The sequence below is a fragment of the Asparagus officinalis genome, chromosome 5 (genome assembly GCF_001876935.1).
Source record: "Asparagus officinalis chromosome 5, Aspof.V1, whole genome shotgun sequence".
In the NCBI taxonomy this organism is placed as follows: domain Eukaryota; kingdom Viridiplantae; phylum Streptophyta; class Magnoliopsida; order Asparagales; family Asparagaceae; genus Asparagus; species Asparagus officinalis.
The window spans coordinates 84,597,059-84,617,344 of NC_033798.1; the positions used below are offsets into that span (position 1 = coordinate 84,597,059).

The following is a 20,286-nucleotide window of genomic DNA, read 5'->3' on the forward strand; positions in this document are numbered from 1 at the left end:
CAAGTCTAAATACCAATGACAGATAGTCCAGTCAAACTCCCAAACCTGAACAGAACACTCAAAAAATACCCAGAATGGGGAAAATACCACAGACAGAGTGTCGGTCGACCGACTCGATCGACCGATCTCTATTACGAGTCTGGCGGTCGACCGAAATAATGTCGCGGTCGACCGAAATAATCGGCGGTCGACCGAAACGACGAAGCGGTCGACCGAAAACTCAAAACGAGCCCAGCGGTCGACTGCGTCGGTTGACCGCCGAGCGGACAGAAACCCAAATCTGGGTTTCCGTCAGCTCGAAACCTGAAACGAAATTTTGCAAATCTCTACGATAACAAGAGTTCTAAGGTTTTAAAATCATACTGAACATAAACAACAAATCTCAGGCTTGAAATCTATACTTCCAATATTATAAAAAGAAACATGAGAAAAAATTTCCAAATCGTTTCAATGACAGTAAAAAAATGATTTTGTTCTTAGATCTAGATCGTCATCAAACAGGTATTGGGTGAGTTTTTTATAAACTAAAACCTCTGATTCATATTATTATACCATAGAGAAATCGTTTCTTAACAAAAATACTATTTTGGCTCATCCAAAACTCATAAAATCCAAAATAAAGATCATGGAAAACAGGGGTGAGGGATTGGACGAGATGATACTCGCCTTGGGTGTTGACGAACGTTCTGGAGATGATTCTCCTGAGATCCAATCTGCTGAAATCCCCTGGAACTCCTCCAAACTCCTCAAAGATCACCAGGTCCAGTTAGGGTTCTGAGAGGGGAGAGACAAAGAGGCTAGGGTTTTACGTTGAGATGAAGGGGGAGGCTCTCCTGGGTAGGTTTAGAATGTATACCAAAGCCCTAACCCGACACCAATTCCCCAACCCGACCCGAAACCCAATAGCCCAAAACTAAAACCCGAACCTGAAAAACAAACTGCCTTCTGTAGGCATTTCACCTGCTGGACACATCTCACTCGATGTCTCTCATATATAAACACCTGTTGGGTTCCCAAACACTGATAAATATATATTCATCTGATATATTTACATGATTATTCATCATAAGAGAATTATTCACTATTAATAATTCACATATACTTATTATAGAATTTTCGGGGTTTTACACATTAGACCTGAGATCAATGGGGTATTTATAGCCTCCCAAAACCTCAGCCAAAAGACCAACAGAAATGACCAAAAAACCAACAGAATCGGAAATCATACTCTATACAAAATGACCGTTGGAGTGAACGGCGGTCGACCGTAAATTCTCGCGGTCGACCGCGAACTAGTACATCGGGTGAAAAATCCAGACAAGGAACCCCCCATACATATACCATGTGTTCCAAAAGATTAAAATTTAAGCGAAATTATTCTCATTATAGATTCAGACGTGAAATCAAAATAAGAATTTATTTACCTGCTCAAACAAATGTGGGTAGTCACGGTGCATGTCCTCCTCGCGCTCCCAAGAAATCTCCTCAATGCCTCCTCGGTTCCACTGAACTTTCACCAAGGGAATTACCTTGTTTCTAAGCCTCTTGTCCTCTCTGGCAAGAATACAAACCGGAATCTCAATAGTGGTCAAATCATCCTGAAGTGTGATCTCCGGTGCATCCAATACTCGCTGCTGCTCCTCATCATGCAAATGCTTCTTGAGCATAGAAATATGGAACATGTTGTGTATACTAGACATAGATGCGGGAAGATCTAGTCTGTATGACACGGCTCCAATACGCTCTAGAATCTGAAACGGCCCGATATATCTCGGTGCAAGCTTTACCCGTCTCCCAAATCGCTGTACGCCCTTCATAGGCGATACCTTCAGCATGACTGAGTCTCCCACCTGAAACTCCAAGGGTCTTCGCCTCTTATCTGCATAACTCTTCTGCCGACTCTGAGCGGCTAAAATCCGCTCCCTGATCAAAGCTACCTTCTCAGTGGTCTGCCTCACTAGCTCGGGCCCAAGCATCAAGCTATCCTCCGGCTCGGCCCAACATATCGGTGATCTACAAGGTCTCCCATACAATGCTTCATACGGGGCCATACCGATCATCGCTTGATAACTATTGTTATAAGCGAACTCTACCAGTGGAATATGATCCTCCCAACTACCCTGGAAGTCAATGACACATGCCCGCAACATGTCCTCCAACACCTGATTCACCCTCTCCGTCTGGCCATCCGTCTGGGGGTGAAATACACTGCTATAAGATAGCGTGCTGCCAAATGAGTCCTGAAAACTCCTCCAAAAATGTGAAGTGAAAACCGATCCTCGATCTGACACGATCGTGTCCGGTACTCCGTGAAGTCGAACTATCTCCCGAATGAAGATCCTCGCATAAGACTCAGCTGTATAAGTGGTCCTCACCGGGATGAAATGCAGAGGTGGCCGACAATTCCCTTTTTGCAGCCACTGTCCTGAGAGCCTATAAATAGGCCTAGAGATGTTCATTTTCAGGGGTCGAACTTTCAAGAGCCGAAACTCTGCCGGATTGAAGAGTGAACTCGGAGCTTGAAGACCAGAAGACTTGCACCATTCAGATCTGATCCTCGGCGACCATCCACGTCAGAAAAGGCAGGATCTCGAGAGGAAGAAAGAACAGATCTGAGATCTACACGAGACTACACTCCAGATCTAAGCTTGGTCTTAGATCTCGAGATCTGAGCGATTATTCCCTTGGTGGATTAATCCCTCCCGGCTATTATTCCCTTCGTGGAATAATACCCGCATACTCGTGTAGATCCGACCGGATCTAGATCGCGCGGTGGTCCACGGATTAACCCCGGCGCAGGCAAAGAACCCACCAAAGCGAGCGACCGCAAAACAGGAGCTCGTGATTTGTTCACAGAGGAGAGTTGTAATTTTTCTTTATTTTCTTTGATTTAGTTGTAACCGGATCTATAAAAGACCGGATCTTTGTAACCCAAGATGACAATCATATCAATGAAAAAGAAAACAGTTTTCCACGCGAACAATCTGGCGACCACAGTGGGAGCCGACGATCTCGCCAACGAGATCGATGCGTCGCAGCCGCGGATTGCAATCCCGGTCGTGGAGGAGGTCGAGTACGAGTTCGACCAAGCCAAGTTCGAGGAGTACGTGTCCTCGTCCGGCTCTATCTCCCCCCGCAAGTCCAAGAAGTTCTCCTCCGGGAGAAAAGCTCGTTGGTTTGAAGCTGCTCGGGAAGCCCACGAAGCTCTCAACCCAACTGACGCCGAAGTTGCGTCAAATGAAGTTCCACCGACCTCCAATCAGGTCAACCCAACTCCCGCCAACGCCTCTACTGTTCAGGGCGTTGTGACTCTCTCAAAGAGAGCCCGCCAGAGGCGTCGTCAACGCCTTGCGCGGCAATTCGCTAAGGCGATGGAGTCTACGGACGGATTCCGCTACCACGCGGAGTTGAAGAACAGAAGAGGCAAACAGCCTCAACCACCAATGAATGGCGACTCTTCCAAGCCGCCAAAGAAAGAATGGGTCCGCGTCAAACGGAACCGTTCGACACTCGAGGAGCGCATTCGCAAGCGCCGCGCGATGTCAGCGCAGGCACGGGCTCAAGCTCAGGAAGCCCGTAGAAAGCTGCAAAAGGAGGTGGAGAAGAAGCCACCACCAACACGACAAGTCTGGAAGCCTAAGTCTGAAGTGGCGACTCAGGCCAAAAAGCAACCAGTGCAGCCTTCTAAGGAAGGTCAAACTCCGGCGAGTCAACCAAAGTCGCCGTCAATCCCAATAACTTCTCCGGGAGATCATGCAGAGTCATCCCGCAAGAAGAAACCAATTTTGGAGCGCCTCGGTCCAATTCCTGACGTGAGAGGCAAAGCTCCAATTCACGAGCGTTTGGGCCCGATGAAGAAGCCCAGAACGACTCAACATACTGGGGGTCGCCATCACCTCCAGCATGACAAAGACCTCAAGGCAGCTGCGCGCACCAATTTGCGCATTGAAGTCCAAGATCACGCCGAAAATTCACGCCCAAAAAGGCATGTTTTGAGGCGGGTAACCTTTGAAAGCCCAAAGAAGGCAAGTCAACCTCAGATGGAAACATTATCATCTGATAATGATTGTGTTGTACCTGAGAAGGCGTGCCCGCACACGATAGGTTACTCTGACTGTCAAAATGACGAGTTGTACTATCGTGCTGGGGGTACGAATAGAACCAGGAAGAGGAGTCCCCGAGAACGGGAAATTCAATGTCCCTGTTCCAAACTCATTCGGGCGGTATTGTCGGAATGCAATTGCATTAAGGCGGTCCCCGAAAGAGTTTCAGTTTTTGAAAGACTTAATGCGGAAACGCCAAAACCAAGGCCTAGGCGCTTCCAACGAAGAAGAAGGGTGATTGAAGACGGAGAATTTCCGAGGGTCACCACCAACATGACGAGCAAAGGGACATCGGCACGAGAAGATTTCGAGTCGATTCTGAAAGCTTCCCGACCTAGAACCCGTCTGCAGTCCGGAACCATAGAGCGAGCAACTTATGGTAGGATTCGGACAAGACGCCCTTCAGAAGATGAAGAATCTGATGCCGGCTCCGCGGTGGCATCAGATAATACAGTATCCAGCGAGGGACAACCCCGCGAGGCCCTGATGATAAGTGCGGAGCAGATGGCCAAGATGCTTGAAGACGCTTTGGCTAAGCAGAAAGAAAGTTTCAAATTTGAGATGGAGATGGCCATGCAGCAGATGAGAGAAATGCATGACCAACAGATCCAAGCATTGGCGAACCAACAAGGCGAGCAGAATCATCGTAACCCGATTAATGTGGAAGATGAGGATACAAATGCTCGTAACACCAATGATCCTCCCGTCAACGCAGGGGGTGGTAATGAGAATGCTGGCGAAGAAACCGGCGAAAACCTGAAGATCAAGAACCTCGAGAGCAAAATCAACACACTAATTTCCGCTCAAGAGACGAAGAAAACAGGCATTCCTTGCCCATACCCAAGAGAATGGGAATCGATCCCATATCCGGCGAAGTTTAATCTAATTAACTTCACGCCGTTTAATGGGATGGGTTCACCTACCCAGCATTTGATTTACTTCAAATCGCATTTGGGGGTGATCTCTGGTAATGAGCCTCTGATGGTGCGGTCATTCGTCGGCACTCTTCGCGGAGCCGCCTTCGATTGGTATCGCCGCCTCAAGCCAGGCAGCGTAAACAGCTGGGATGACATGGAGACCAAGTTCCTGGCCAACTTCTTCGACGACGACACCGAGATATCTATCGGATCGTTGCTCGATGAGAAGCAGAAGGACGGAGAGTTAGTCGATACCTTCGTCAAAAGATTCCGGAACAAGGCGATGAATTGCCGGGACCCGATCACCGAGGAATTCATCCTCCAGACCTGCCACAACAACCTCGCGTTGGACGTGCTAGAAGCAATGGGGACAGCACCATCCAATACATGGAAGGACTTGAAAGTCCGGGGAGAGCAAGCTGAGCGATTCCTCAAGAGGAAGAAGGCGGAAAGAGGCCAACCGGCGACGAGTGTTCCAAAGCAAAACTTCGTCCCACGGGGGAAAGGTAAGGCACAAGCTAATGCAGTTGATGCTAATCAAACCTTTCAATTGCAACCACAGCAACAGCAGCCACAGCAACAAGCACCCCAACAATCTCGAGGACAATGGCAACAACGGCCTCAGAAGCAGAAATCTGCGGAGCCGAGGTTTCCTAAAGTGTACTCCTTCAAGGATGATGAAGTTCCCGGCATCTTCAAATACCTGTTGGAGAACAACAAGATCCAGTTGCCGGCGATCGTGGATCAAGAAGGGGCCAGCAAAGTGACGGATCCAAAGTACTGCGCGTACCACAGAGCGGTCCACCACCCTACGAGATCATGCTACCACCTCAAGGACAAGATCCAGGCGTTAATCGACGTAGGAGTCATAACCCCGAAACCAGCCAAGAATGTGGGGGCCAACGCAGTGTCAATCAGTTTTGGGTCGGTGCCTACAACTTGGTTCGAGCCAAAACGCGTCACCAAAGTCGGGATGAAGACGGTGAATGACGATCCGCACGGACAGCGCCAAAAGGGACTTGTGCCGCACACAACCCCAAATGGCGAAATCCTTTGGGTTCATCCAGATCTGATTGGAGATGAACAATGGGCCGGTTCGTCATCCGGGAGGAAGTCTAAAGGAAAAGGGAAGTCTTGTTATGGAGTCTCTGCTATCCCAGGGGAAGATGACGAAAGAATCTCCACTTTCCTGCTCTCTGAAGAAGAACAAGAAGCTTTTGCGACACGGAGCGGAAATGAATACCACTACAATTATCCGCCACCTAGTGAGCAGGGGGTGAACAAGCGGGGACCAGCCAAAACTCTCACGGAGATGGGAGTGATTGCAAGTCCCACACCGGGTAAAGAAGCTCTACGACAACCGGTGAATAAACCAAAAGAGAAGAATCCCCAAGAGGTACAGAATCCGAAGCAGTCTCGTTTCAGTCGTCCAATTGGAAGAGACAAACCGGAAAGCTCGAAGACTCCGCATAGCTTCGACATTATGGCGCAATTAGCCAACATTCCTGCACGGATAACGCTGTATGAGTTGCTGCGATTATCCAAAGAAACCAGGGAGGCCCTACAAGAAGCTTTGGCCAATGCAGAGGTATTTCTGACTCAAGTCAAGCCGATACCTGAACAGCCAGAACCGCTGAGTCAACAGTGCAACATAGCGACTAAGAACCTTCCCTGCATTACTTTCACCAAAGAAGATATGCAGACGAAGAATTCGAACCACGATCGGCCGTTATATTTCGTCGGATACATTGGCTCCAGCCAAGTCAACCGAATCCAAGTGGATCCGGGTTCTGCTGTGAGTATTATGCCGCTTCGATTGATGCATTTCCTCGGCATCCCAGTAAGCAAGTTGGCGTCCACAGGCACTGTTATTTATGGATTCAACACTAGTGGGTCAAGACCCTTGGGTAAGATCCGGGTGAAGTGCCAGATGGGAGATCTGAAGACAGAAGTCACGTGTTATGTGATCGATGCGGAGACTTCGTACAACTTACTATTGGGTCGGCCTTGGATCCATAGTAACGTGATAATTCCCTCTACTCTCCATCAGTGTTTGAAGTATGTCGACACTGACAATGAGGTTAGGACGGTGGTCGCGGATAAGCAACCATTCAAGGGGTATGAGAATTATTTCACCGATTCTCTCCTTTATGGTAACGAATCCGATACTGAACCATCGGCCCAGGGCACAGACAGCGGAGAAGAAGCTGATTCTGAAGCCGGATTCGATTACAATGGCGGTTTTGTTTTAAATGACATTGTACCCTTTGTAATCAATCTTGACGATGAACAATCGTCAGATGGAGGTTGTAACTGGCAACTTGCCGATATTGCAATAAAAGATGATTTAGAGTACTCCTTGTCTCTTGATGATGTGATAAAAGAGCTGTACGACAATCCTGAGTTGTATATGCCGATCCGATCATCCTATGTAACGAAGGAACACCTCCAGCATTCTTTCGGAACAACCATGGTCATCCCGAACAAAGTAAGAGGTGCTAAAGAAGTGATTTACGGTAAAGGAAAAAGCTCTCCGTTACCAGATCATTTCCTAAGTGAAGACGAAGATGATGACAAACCTGGTCGACATCTATCCAAGTATAGTCCAGAAGCGCGCAAGCTCATGGAAAAGCAGGGCTACGATTTCACACTCGGAGAAGGTTTATACTTCGATCGAGGTCCTCGTAATCCAGCCAAAGCAGTATATGTACCAAAAGGTAAACCTGAGGATTATTATAAATATGGGCGAGGCTTAGGTTATGTTTCATCAGATGACGAATGTGGTTGGCAAATTATCGATCAAATTGCTAACAAAGCCAAGAAGGGATACTCTCCCGATGCTTCAGAGTGGGACTCCGATACAAGTCTGGGAGAAGTTTTCAAAACCCTAATGGCGAACATGACTACAGCTGATCCATCCACCATGGAAGACGACGATCAAATGCCAACATGGGAAGACCCGTGGGTTCACCATCTGAATATGCAGTATGGCGATAGGTTCGAGCAAAGAGAACCACCCACTGAAGATAAAATAGTCCAGATTAACATGGGTGATGAAGCTAACCCAAAGCCTATATTCATCAGCGACAGTCTTCCCCCAGATGAGAAGGAGGAATTGATTGCTCTCATCAGGGAATATATCGACGTCTTCGCATGGAATTATGAAGACATGCCAGGGCTCGACCCCAATGTCGCAATGCACCGCCTCGATATCAAGCCGGATGCCAAACCTGTCAAGCAACAGCAAAGACGGTTTCGTCCGCAGATTATGGAAGCCATTGAGGCAGAGGTTAAGAAGTTGATCGAATCAGGATTTATCCGAGAGGAACAACATCCAGACTGGTTAGCCAACATCGTTCCCGTCATGAAGAAGAATGGCAAAATCAGGATTTGCATCGACTTCAGGAACCTGAATGAAGCATGTCCGAAAGACGATTTCCCTCTCCCGATCACGGATGTCATTATCGACAATACATGTGGATTTGAGAGGATGTCCTTCATGGATGGATTTTCGGGATATAACCAGATCAAGATGCATCCAGAGGATGAGAAGCATACGGCGTTTAGAACACCCCTCGGCGTTTTCTGCTATACGGTGATGCCTTTCGGCCTGAAGAATGCCGGTGCCACATACCAGCGAGCGATGACTAAGATTTTCCAAGAACATCTCAGGAAAACAGTCGAATGTTACGTTGATGATTTGGTTGTGAAAAGCCGCAACAAGGAAGATCACATCAAGGATTTGAAGACAATGTTCGATCTCATGAGGAGTCATCAGTTGAAGATGAACCCCACTAAATCATTTCTTGGAATGTCCAGCGGAAAATTTCTTGGGTTCGTCGTCACCACTAAGGGTATACATATCGATCCTGATAAGGTGAAGGCGATACATGAATTGCAGCCCCCGAGGAATCTGAGAGAACTCAGAGGATTGCAAGGGCGTTTAGCTTATATCCGGCGTTTCATCTCAAATCTTTCTGGGAAGTGCCAACCGTTCTCTAAGCTGAACAAGAAAGGAGTATCATTCATCTGGGATGATGCCTGCCAAAAAGCGTTCGAAGATATCAAAACATATCTGGCGAACCCTCCTGTTCTCGTTGCACCGAAATCTGGTAAACCGTTCTTGATTTATCTCAAGGCGATGAACCACTCGATAAGTGCCTTACTAGCGCAAGACGATGATAACGGTCACGAACAGGCAGTTTATTACCTCAGTCGGACCTTGGTAGGCGCTGAGTCTCGATATCCGATGATTGAGAAAGAATGCCTTGCATTGGTATTTGCGATGCAAAAGATGCGGCATTACCTAGTGGGACAGACGATCTACGTTATCTCCAACGTTAATCCAGTACGGGTGTTTATGACGCAACCGGCCTCTATGAATTGGCGTCTAGCGAAGTGGGCCCTTCTCTTGTCCCAATACGATTTGCACTTCAAGCAGCAGAAGTCGATAAAAGGACAGGCGATTTGTGACCTTTTGGCGGCAAACCCGACCACAGATACGGCAGAAGTATATGATGACTTGCCGGATGAAACCCACGAGGTTAACACCACATCACACCAACAAGTATGGCAATTATACTTCGATGGTGCCTCAAGGGCAGTTAATAGAGTAATAACCCCGGGATGTCCTACAGTTTCCTCTGGAGTTGGAGTCGTCTTAATCTCCCCTGGAAAGCACGTGATGCCTCGGGCTTATTCGTTGACTAGTCCGTGCTCCAATAATGTTGCCGAATACAACGCGCTTCTCATTGGACTCAGTTTCGCCAAAGAGCTGGGGGTCGAATATCTCGAAGCTTTTGGAGATTCGCAATTGATAGTCAACCAAGTTCGCGGTGAGTATGAAGTCAGGAATCAAGACCTGATCCCGTACCACCAGGAAGCCATCAAAATGGCAGAATCTTTCGAAGAATTCTTTATTGAATACATCCCTCGTCTCCAGAACGCTTATGCAGACGCACTGGCGGCACTAGCAGTATCACTGGCACAGCCTCCCGAAGCTGAGCTGTTAGTCACAGTACGGACGCATCAACTCTGCGTACCCATATACAGTACGGAGATTGAAGAAGAAGAGGATAGAAACGTGAACGCCAAAGAGGTGAATTCAACTCAAATTGGGTCTGAGTCCCGAGATTGGCGTTTTCCTATCATCGACTACGTCCAATATGGTATCTTGCCAGAGGATGTAAAAGAAAAGGAATCAATCCGCCGAAGAGCTCCAAGATTCTTCTATAATACTGAAACCCATACATTATACCGTAGAGGGTACGACGGTCTTTTACTCCGATGCCTTTCGAACAGAGAAGCAAAGGAAGTTCTTAAGGAAGCACACGAAGGAGAATGTGGTGCGCATCAGCCCGGTCCTAAACTGTATGATCGCATCAGGAGGATGGGATATTTCTGGCCAACGATGGTTCGTGACGCAATCGAATACGCACGAGAATGCCACGCTTGCCAGATACATGCGAATTATATGCATCAACCGCCAGAGCAGTTGCACACGTCAACCACGTCTTGGCCGTTCGAGACTTGGGGCATGGACATAGTCGGTCCTATTTTTCCCCCTTCAGTCAAAGGTGATCGGTTCATCCTCGCGATCACAGATTATTTCTCAAAGTGGGCTGAAGCGATTCCGCTTAGAGAAGTGAAGACGAACAACGTCATCAATTTCATCAAGCATCATGTCATTTACCGACACGGCGTGCCAAGAAGGATCATTCATGACAACGGTCCACAGTTCATAAGCAATGCCTTCGTCAGATTCTGCGACAAGTTCAAAATCGAAGATGTTTCGTCGACAGCTTACTACCCCGCCGCGAATGGATTAGCGGAGGCGTTTAACAAGACGATCATCAAGATCTTGTCAAAGCTCGTGAAGACCAATAAACGAGACTGGGACGATAAACTCGGTGAAGCACTCTGGGCTTATCGCACCACCATACGCACGCCTACGGGAGCTACCCCGTATTCGCTGGTATACGGATGTGAAGCTGTGCTACCGCTGGAAATTCAGATTCCGTCCCTTCGGATCGCCCTCGCAACGGAGATGACGACGGAGGAACAACATCAGAAGCGTCTCGAAGAGCTCGAGAGGCTGGATGAAAAGCGTTTGGAGGCTCAACAACACATCGAGTTTTACCAAGCCAGGATGTCAAGGGCTTTTAACAAAAGAGTCCGACAGAGAAGCTTCAAGGAAGGAGATCTGGTCCTCGCTGCTCGCCGACCAATAATTCTCACCTCCAAGAAGAAAGGTAAATTCGAACCCAAATGGGAAGGACCGTTTGTAATAGACACAGTCTATTCAAACGGCGCATATCGCCTGATTACTCAAGAGGGCGCCAGGCAATTAATGCCAATAAATGGGAAGTTCCTGAAAAAGTACTATCCCTAGTACATTCAGGATAACTCGTTTACCGGGAAGTTCCTTGAAGAATATTACACTTAATATTCTAGAGGATAACCCAAAATCATTGTCACCACCAAAATCCCTCACTGATCAATTTCAATTGACAGTGAGTCCACCAAAAATGTTTTTCTGGCCCTCTTGATTCTCTCCATGAGCAAGAGGTCCACTTTCAGTTCGGAGTCCCTTTTCGATAAACGAAAGAACTCCTTCCCTTTTTCTCTTTGGTTAAACCTTGTTCATGGTTATAACCGGAGTTGAAAATTCCACTTCGATAAACGAAGAACCCATTTTCAGTTTAGATAACTCATCCTATAAAAGGCAAGTTTATCTAAATTTTCCAGATTCTCGGAGTGGACACCCCACTTCTAGTTTCTTCTTCGCTGGAAATAGAATATAAAATTCTTCCTTTCCAGAATCAGGGAATAGAATATAAAATTCTTCCTTCCTTGTCTGTTGGGTTCGCCTTCACCCTAAAAGAAGACCGGGAAATAGAATATAAAATTCTGCCTTTCCCGCATCGATCTTTTCCGAAATTTATCAATTTAGGATTCATCCTAGGAAGTTTATCCCGAATCCTAAGCAGGGATAAGTCTGCGCCTAACACGCGCTGCCGGTTTAGTCTTTTTCCGCACAAAAAGACACCAGAGTTCGATTCTGGGGTATTCTATCCTGAAACCTAAGCAAGGATAAGTCTGCGCTTAACCTGCGCTGCCGGTTAGTTCTTAACCGTTAAAAAGAACACCCACCCATATATTCAACATTGTGGTAGGTTGTTATTAATAACACCAAAATCCATGCCTTACACGTGTGGGGAATTTCATCCTGAATCCTAAGAAAGGATATGCCGACGCCTAACACGCGTCGCCGGTTTAGTCTTTCGCCGTAGAAAAAGACACCAGAAGACCAGTCTGGGGTATTTTATCCCGAAACCTAAGTAGGGATAAAGTCAACACCTAACACGTGTTGCCGGGTAGCCTATTCCCGTAACAATGGCGAAGTCTATGTATTCGACATCATAGCACGAAGTCTAAGGGAGTTCATTCCCTTAGCACAACGTTACATGCGGAACGGATTTAGACAATCCGCATGCTAGCCCGACTCAAACGGTAGTCGGTAAAGGCTAATCAAACCCGTTGAAGGCTGGGGGTTAGCCAAAAATCCTAAAGTCAACACCTAACACGTGTCGCCGGGTAGTCTATTCCCGTGAGAAAGACGAAGCCTATGTATTCAAAATCATAGCACAAAGTCTAAGAGAATTCACTTTCTTAGCACAACGTTACATGCGGAACGGATTTAGACAATCCGCATGCTAGCCCGACTCAAACGGTAGTCGGTAAAGGCTAATCAAACCCGTTGAAGGCTGGGGGTTTGCCAAAAATCCTATGAGTATTATGGTCAATCATTTCAAGCGGAATGAGGAATCATAATAAAGACAAAGATAAAAACCAGTTCCACTAAAAGGATCAAATGTCAAAGTTTACAGCAAATAAGATCATACATCAAGCCCATGGCTAAAAACCTGCTGACTAAACTCAGACAGCTTCTCATCATAAGCTCGCCTAAGCTCCTCCTGTAACTCAGCTCTGACAGACTCTTCGTTCGCGGCTAAAGTCCTCACAGCATCCTCCTCTGTCTCAGCCAGTGTCTGCTTCAAGGACTTCAGCTCATCAGATAAAGCAGCATGTGCTTGCTGAACGTGCATCTTCGCGTCCTCCTTCTCACGGAGTTCTCGCCGGAGCTGATCTATCTGAGAATCAAGCTCATCAAGTGAAGATGATCTAGTGGCAAGGTCAGCCTCAACTCGATCTATTCGGCCCCGCTGCACCTGGACCTCGAGCTCAGCAACCATCCGAGTACTACGCCATGTCTGTAAACGAGCATCCAACTCGGCAGCAATGAATGAAGAGGCACCTGCATCCCGGAGCTCATGAAGCATCTGAAACTCATGCTCTAAGCGATCAAGGTCATCAACCATAGCCGTCGCTAGGTCCGGGTATCCCATGTCCCTTATTAAATTTACCTTGGAATCAAGGTAGGGTTTAAACTGGCGAAGAGAAAGTCCGTCGTGGAGGAGCTTGCCAATTATAGCATTCAGGGAGGAGAAATAAGAGCGGACTTCTACGCTGATGAAGATCTTCTCAGGGTCATTGCCCGATAACAGCTCTTTAACGAGGACATGAAGCTGAGAAGGAAGCCCTACACAAAGAAGAGGAATTCGTCAAAAGCTTCAACGAGGAAAGGAATGGCATTGCTCAGTTAATTAAATTATACCTCCTTCCCCTCGAGTCACTGGGGGTGATGGAGATGTAACGACTGTAGCAGCATCGACTGGTGGAGTTGGTCGCACAGCCGGCTCAACAGGGTCAGCCTCAGCGAAAGCTCCTGTTAGACACAAAACAGAAACATCATTTTATAGTTGCATTAGTCAAGGAATTGGCTAGTCCTATAGTTAGCTTGAGAAGAGGCACGCACCTTCAAAATAACCGTTCCCGGGAGTCTGAGGGAGTACAGACTCAGGAAACATATCCTGAGGCGGCTGGCCATCGATCTGAGGAGAGTCATACATGAAGCTGAACATAGAAGTGTCCATAGGCAGGCCCTCCCCATCGAAGTCATCAATCGAAAAATCTGACATAAAAAGATATAAGGGAAGAGGAAGGAAACTATGGCCAATAGAGACAAGTTACCTCTTGAAGATGTACCTGGAATCACCGAACTGGGTCCTTCATTGACAGACTCCCCAACATGGGCGGTCTCTGCAGGCTTTTCTACCTGGGGCGGTGAGTCAGGCTCACCAGGAGATGCACAATCATCAGGACTCATCTCGCCTTCCTCACGATATCCTGCATAGGATGGGAAAGCATGAGCCAGAAGTTCTAAACGATCAAGAAAATGATCTATAGAATAGACGTTACCTCCGTCACTAACAGGATCCTCATCAGCCAAGTCCATCTCAGATGCTCGTGAATTTGCAGGCGGCTTGTGGGCTAATCTTTTCCGCCTATCAGCACGGACAGCAATCGAAGGTCTGGCCCGGGTAAAAGGACGGAATTCGTCGTCACTGTTGATCGCTGTCCCTGAAACATCGAATAGTGGTCAGAAATAGCAATTTGGAAATGCAGGGAAAAAGAAAGATAGGTGACTAACCTTGCTCCAAATCTGCCTCGTAGTCTTCAGGGTCTCCGCCTGAGGCCTCTCCAGCAGAACTAAAGGCCCTGTGACCTTCTGCATCAAGTCGGCGGGTCTTGCCCTGAGCCCTCTGTGATCGAGCACCGTCCTGGATCACATGAGAATCAATCTGAGAGGCTTCTTCGGCCACCAACTCTTCGATAGGCTTCACAGGGACAGTCTTATTAGCTGCTAGCAACCACTTGCAGCTCAAGAAAGTGAGGTTCAACTGCCGCTCAGTACCTGGGAGACTGAACCTAGCACCAGTGCAGCCAGTCACGGTCCACAACCATGCACGAAGACCGTCCACCAGACCTCCATGAGCCCGAAGCTGCTGGCGCGGGTTCCCAACATAAAGCTGGTCATAACCGAACTGACGGGCGAATCGGCAAGGTAGATACGGCTCTATAAAACACTGATTCCCCACCCGGAAAGTCAGGTAACCCGGCCTAATGTTCACTAGCCAATTAAAGCAGCCCATATCCAAATAAGTCCTATACTCCCTCGGCTTCTCCTCATCAATCAAACACTCGCCGTACCGGCTGGAGAACTGTGGGAAGCAAGTGGAGAATGCCCAGCACTTGTGGACTTGTAGCTGACGCCTGATATCGGGGAATCCTCGGCCCTCCCACTCGCCATTCTCAAGCAGCTGTAGAAAGGGAACAGACTGGTCTATGGCATTCGGTACCGACATCACATCGGAACGATGAAGGACGAACCAAGCCATCAAATAAATATACGGAAGCTCCACCTTAATGGTAGGAATCTGAGTCGGTTTATCATCATCTCTCCGTGTAAAAGCACCAGAAATCTGTCGAAGCCCTCGATGAATGTTAGCCACCATCACCGGAAGAAGCGAAAGTTCCTTCTTGTAGGCAAGCTGAACTGCAGGATAGAGCACTTCCAGTGGCAGAGCGTCACCAGACTGATACGGGACCACACATTTCTTCAACCAGATGGCGAGATAACCGGCAAGGAGAGTCATCGGACGAATCGGTGCGGTCGCATGATATAAGAACGATCTGAATTTAGTCCCTGCAGGAAAGCCACTCTCAGGACTGCTAATGGTATAGGATTGGGCGTTAGTCTTCTTCAGCAGCTCATTAACCTCTGAAGGAGTCAGCGGTGCCAGTTCACAAATAGATTGGCCAGAATGGCTCTCCAGATTCCTGAACAAATATGATGCGAACTGCTTCAGGCTCACATTTGCTTTGGTCCTCTTCGCTAGGGGCTTAGACTGCGCCAAAGCAATGTGATAATGACAAGTGAGGTCCCATAAGGTCTCGTAGCGGTCGGGCATGCGATCCTTCAGCTGACTCAACTCATGGTTGGAGGGAAAGTACTCCTGGTATAGCATCTGTCCCATGGGCAAGCCAGAAATCTTGTGCATCTCATGAAGAGCCAAGCCCAACTCTCCGTGCCTGGTCAGAAAAGTGTTGGAATCTGGATTATAAAGCTCGCATAGGGCAAAGAAATGCTTCGCGCTTGTAGGCAAGCCATGCATGGTGGCCCGAATGGCTGCATAAAGGCCGCAAGCATGTAACTCCTCGCTCCATCGGCTCAAGACGTACTTCGTCATACGAGCCCACCAAAACCTGTCCAAAGAATGGACCCAACCATAGAATCTGTGGCGCGGTGCAGGCATCTCCCGTCCTAAGTTAGCGAGGCGATTCCTCAAAGTAGAAGCAGTGGCGAGGAACTCGTTACGAGGCGGAGTATCTAGCCCCAGTACTCCAGGACGCAGTCCAACAATGTGATCCCTGCTCGAACCAGGAACTGCCTGATGAGTAACATAGCCGCAGTGGACGCTCTCATGCTCCTCTGTCAAACGCCACGACATCTCCCGTTTCACAGCCTGGCGCCTGAGCTCAGTCAAAGAACGGTGTCGAGGAATCTTCGGCAAATACATGAAACGACTGCCAGTCTTGTAAAGCCACTGCTCAGCTTCAATAAGTGCTGCATCGGGATCTCTGGTAGAGTCGCCAAACAAGAAGTCAGTTTTCCTGAGAGACTGAACGAAGCTGGCATCCTTCACGAGAGGTGCATCTGTGATCAGCTGGCGAAGGGCTCGATGTCCACCTTCCTTCACTACTTCGACAACCTCTATCGACGTGCCCGGAACAAACTGGGAGGTAAGCGGAATGGGCGAAAAGTTATCAGACGTCGAATAATATTCGTCGCGACGTCCATTCACCGCATGCGATGGAAAGGCTCCGGAAGGATACTCCACTGGAAACAAGCAATTAAATGTTTGTTAGTTTTAGATATGAAAGGAAATTGAACTCATCTTACAAATTGGTAAGATAGAGTCATTACCTTATAAAGGGCGAAACGATTTGGCCACATTGTGCATTTATAAGATAGGGTATATCGACAATATATCCCTGCCTTATAAAGCACGCGATTTGGCCACATTGTGCATTTATAAGATAGGGTATATCGACAATATATCCCTGCCTTATAAAGCACAGTGCAGCGTCAAAACGCCCCCTTTATTATGAGATGTGGTTTTGACCAAGCAAAACCCATCTTTAAAGCGTCGATCCTCACCAAGGAGAATCAAGGCTCTTCCCGATTGCCTCACCAAGGAGAACAACGTGGGGTAAAAAAGGACCAATTTGCAAATTTTCAGAAAAAAGAGGGTTAATTTGCAAAATTTCCATAAAGCGTCGATCCTCACCAAGGAGAACCAAGGCCTTTCCCGGTCGCCTTACCAAGGAGAACAACGGGGGGTAAAAGGGACCAATTTGCAAATATCCGAAAAAAAGATGACTAATTTGTAAATTTGCAAATATGCCAAAAAAGTAGCTCACCAGCATATGAAGGAAGCGCGTCATCAGCCGGCACAGTGGAGGATTGACCTCTCGCAATACGAGACATAATGATCTACAAAATAAATCAAAAGGTCAGATCTAGAAAAAAGGTCACATTTTTATCCCCTAAAAGATAAGCTCGAGGCACCAAATTATAATCCGAACCCTCACCCGTGATCCCACGAGTTCATAAGTTAAATTAAGCATAAAAAATGCTAAAATTATGAAGATTATACCTGAGGGGAAGCTTCAAGATCCAATAAAAAATTAGATCTTGAAAGTGCTCGAACCACACGCTCGAGGGGCCTGAGAGAAATTCCAAAAATGGAAGTTTCGAATGATTTTTCAGTCAAGGATCAAAAGGAGTACTAGATCTAAGACGAATATCAAGTTTTTAAGGAGATCGGACGCTCAAGGGAAGAGAAAAGCAAAAAAGGAGACAAGAGGGGGGCCGGTCCTAGGTGGAGGAAAAGAAAAAAAAAACTTTTTATAGGGTGAACCGGGTTGAACCAAACCGAACCGGCCGGACCGGATCCAGTTCGAACCGAAATCCAGATTGAAGCCGAACCGAGCATCGAAACGACTTCAAATCGAGCGACGATTCAGCCCATCATTCACTCACTCCTCTCCCATATGTTCGGAAGAGTCAGAGGATTTTTTGAACCGATTTACTGCCTTTTTGGCTCATTTTAAGCCGGTTCAGCTCATTTGGGCGCAGAAAACACTCCGAAAAGTATACGAGTATAAACTGCTTCTTAAAACACTCCAATAAGGTATACGAGTATAAACTGTTCCCTAAATTTTGTTGAGAAGTTCCTGGAGAATGTTTTATAAATATTCTTAAGGATAACTCAACAACACAACGCCGGACAACGCGTTACAGATAAAGACTCGACGCCAACAATCGATGGTCAGCTAGAGATTAGAAAAACAGGAATCGACTTCAAGTTTAAAATTCCGACAACGGTCAGACAATAAATACAGCACCGGAACTCTTACAGATATCAACGAGTCATCCAACCGAGAACAGACTCAGACGAATCACGATTGAATCAAGATCAGTTTCGGACTCGAACTCAGAAGCGGATTTACTGCCAAATCAGGAATCCGACTCACTGCCAAATCAGATCAACAAATCAGAGTCTCAATCAACCGAATCACGGATAAAACCAGAAAACGGACATAACTCAAAAACCGGAAAACGGACACAACTCAAAAACTCGGAAAACCCACACCTAAGGGGGCTCGGCTTAAGCCGAGCCACCCATAGGTGGCTCGGGCCAAAGCGAGCCACCCTATGGGGTGGTCGGCCATAGTGCCGGCCACCCAGAGGTGGCGCCGTTTCTCTGTTTGCGGGCACTATCCTGAGGCCTATAATAAGCCTGAGGTTTCTATTCAAGGTCGGAATTTCAGAGAGCCGAAAACTCTGCCGGATTGAAAGATGTGAACTCAGGCTTTGAAGACTTGAGACTTTGCACGTACAGGATCTGATCCTCGGCGAGCACTACGTCAGAAAAGGCAGCAGATTTCCGGATGAGGAGGCAAAGAACAATCGAGCATCTACACGATATTCACACGTCCGGATCTAAGCTTGGTCTTAGATCCCGAGATCTGGACGATTGTTTCCTTGGTGAATCAATCCTCCCTGGCTATTATTCCCTTCGTGGAATAATACCCGTATAATCGTGTAGATCTGACCGGATCTAGATCGCGCGGTGGTCCACGGATTAACCCCGGCGTTGGCAAAGAACCCACCAAAGCGAGCGACCGCAAAACAGGAGCTCGCGATTTGTTCACAAGAGGAAAGTTGTAATTTTTACTTTTTTTTCTTTGATTTAGTTGTAACCGGATCTATAAAAGACCGGATCTTTGTAATCCAAGATGATAATTATTTCAATGAAGAAAACAGTTTTCCCCGCGAACAGCAGCAAACTCGTTGTTCAATGGAAAGAAGCAGACCATTCGTCTAAAGCATGGCTATTTGAGAGAACTCATTTGCCAAGGAGTCATCTCGGTGATTGACGTTCGGTCTTCAGGGAATGTGGCTGATCCTTTGACTAAAGGTCTAAAAAAGGACATAGTCGAAAGGACGTCTGCAACAATGGGTCTCAAAGTTTTGTAAGTCTTACAAATACTTACCATGTTCATCCAATTATTAGTTCAAAGCTTATGCTACTAATAATAAAGATAACTGGTTCAAAAGTCAAGTAAGATTTGCAAAGTTTGGTGAGTCTTACAAATACTTACCATTTCGTCAAGTTATTAGTTCAAAGCTTACGCTACTAATGACAAGATGATTGGTTCAAAAGTCAAGTAAGATTTATAAGTGAAATCCTATCATGTAAAGAGGTTGGCTGTTAAGCCTTAATGAGTTCAAAGCATTTCAGATGTGGGATGTTGGATAGGTAACATGCCTAAAGGACTCACCGATAATCCTATCATGTAAAGGGGTTGACTGTTAAGCCTTAATGGGTCCAAAGTATTTTGGATGCGGAGTGTTAGATAGGAAACACGCCTAAAGGACTCACCTAGAATCCTATCATGAGAGAGGATGGCTCTTAACCCTTAATGAGTTCAAAGCATTTCAGATGCGGGATGTTTGATAGGAAACATGCTTAAAGAACTCACCTATGCCTGAGTGGAGATTTGGTCGTCTCCTATGGTATCTTGTGGAAAGATACCTAGAGCCCTAGCAGAAACCAGGACTAGCACAGAGCCATAAATGTGTAAAAGCAAAGACAAGTATGGTTCAAAGTGAAAACTACCACAGATGAGTTTGATCTTGCGTGATCGCTGGATTTTAGACATGTGCTGGTTCAAATCTTTGTGACACCATGTAACTATCTTCTATTCAGTTGGTCTAAGGGGGATTCAAGTCC

At 47.0% G+C, this 20,286-nt stretch overlaps 1 protein-coding gene across 1 annotated transcript in view; it reads right to left on the bottom strand.

The window, feature by feature from the left end:
* Positions 1 to 13,428, bottom strand: part of LOC109842099 — a 20,983-nt gene extending 7,555 nt beyond the window's left edge. Inside the window, exon 1 of the mRNA XM_020411010.1 lies at positions 13,338 to 13,428. Within this exon, the coding sequence (XP_020266599.1) occupies positions 13,338 to 13,428 (91 nt within the window). The remainder of the gene's footprint in view (positions 1 to 13,337) is intronic.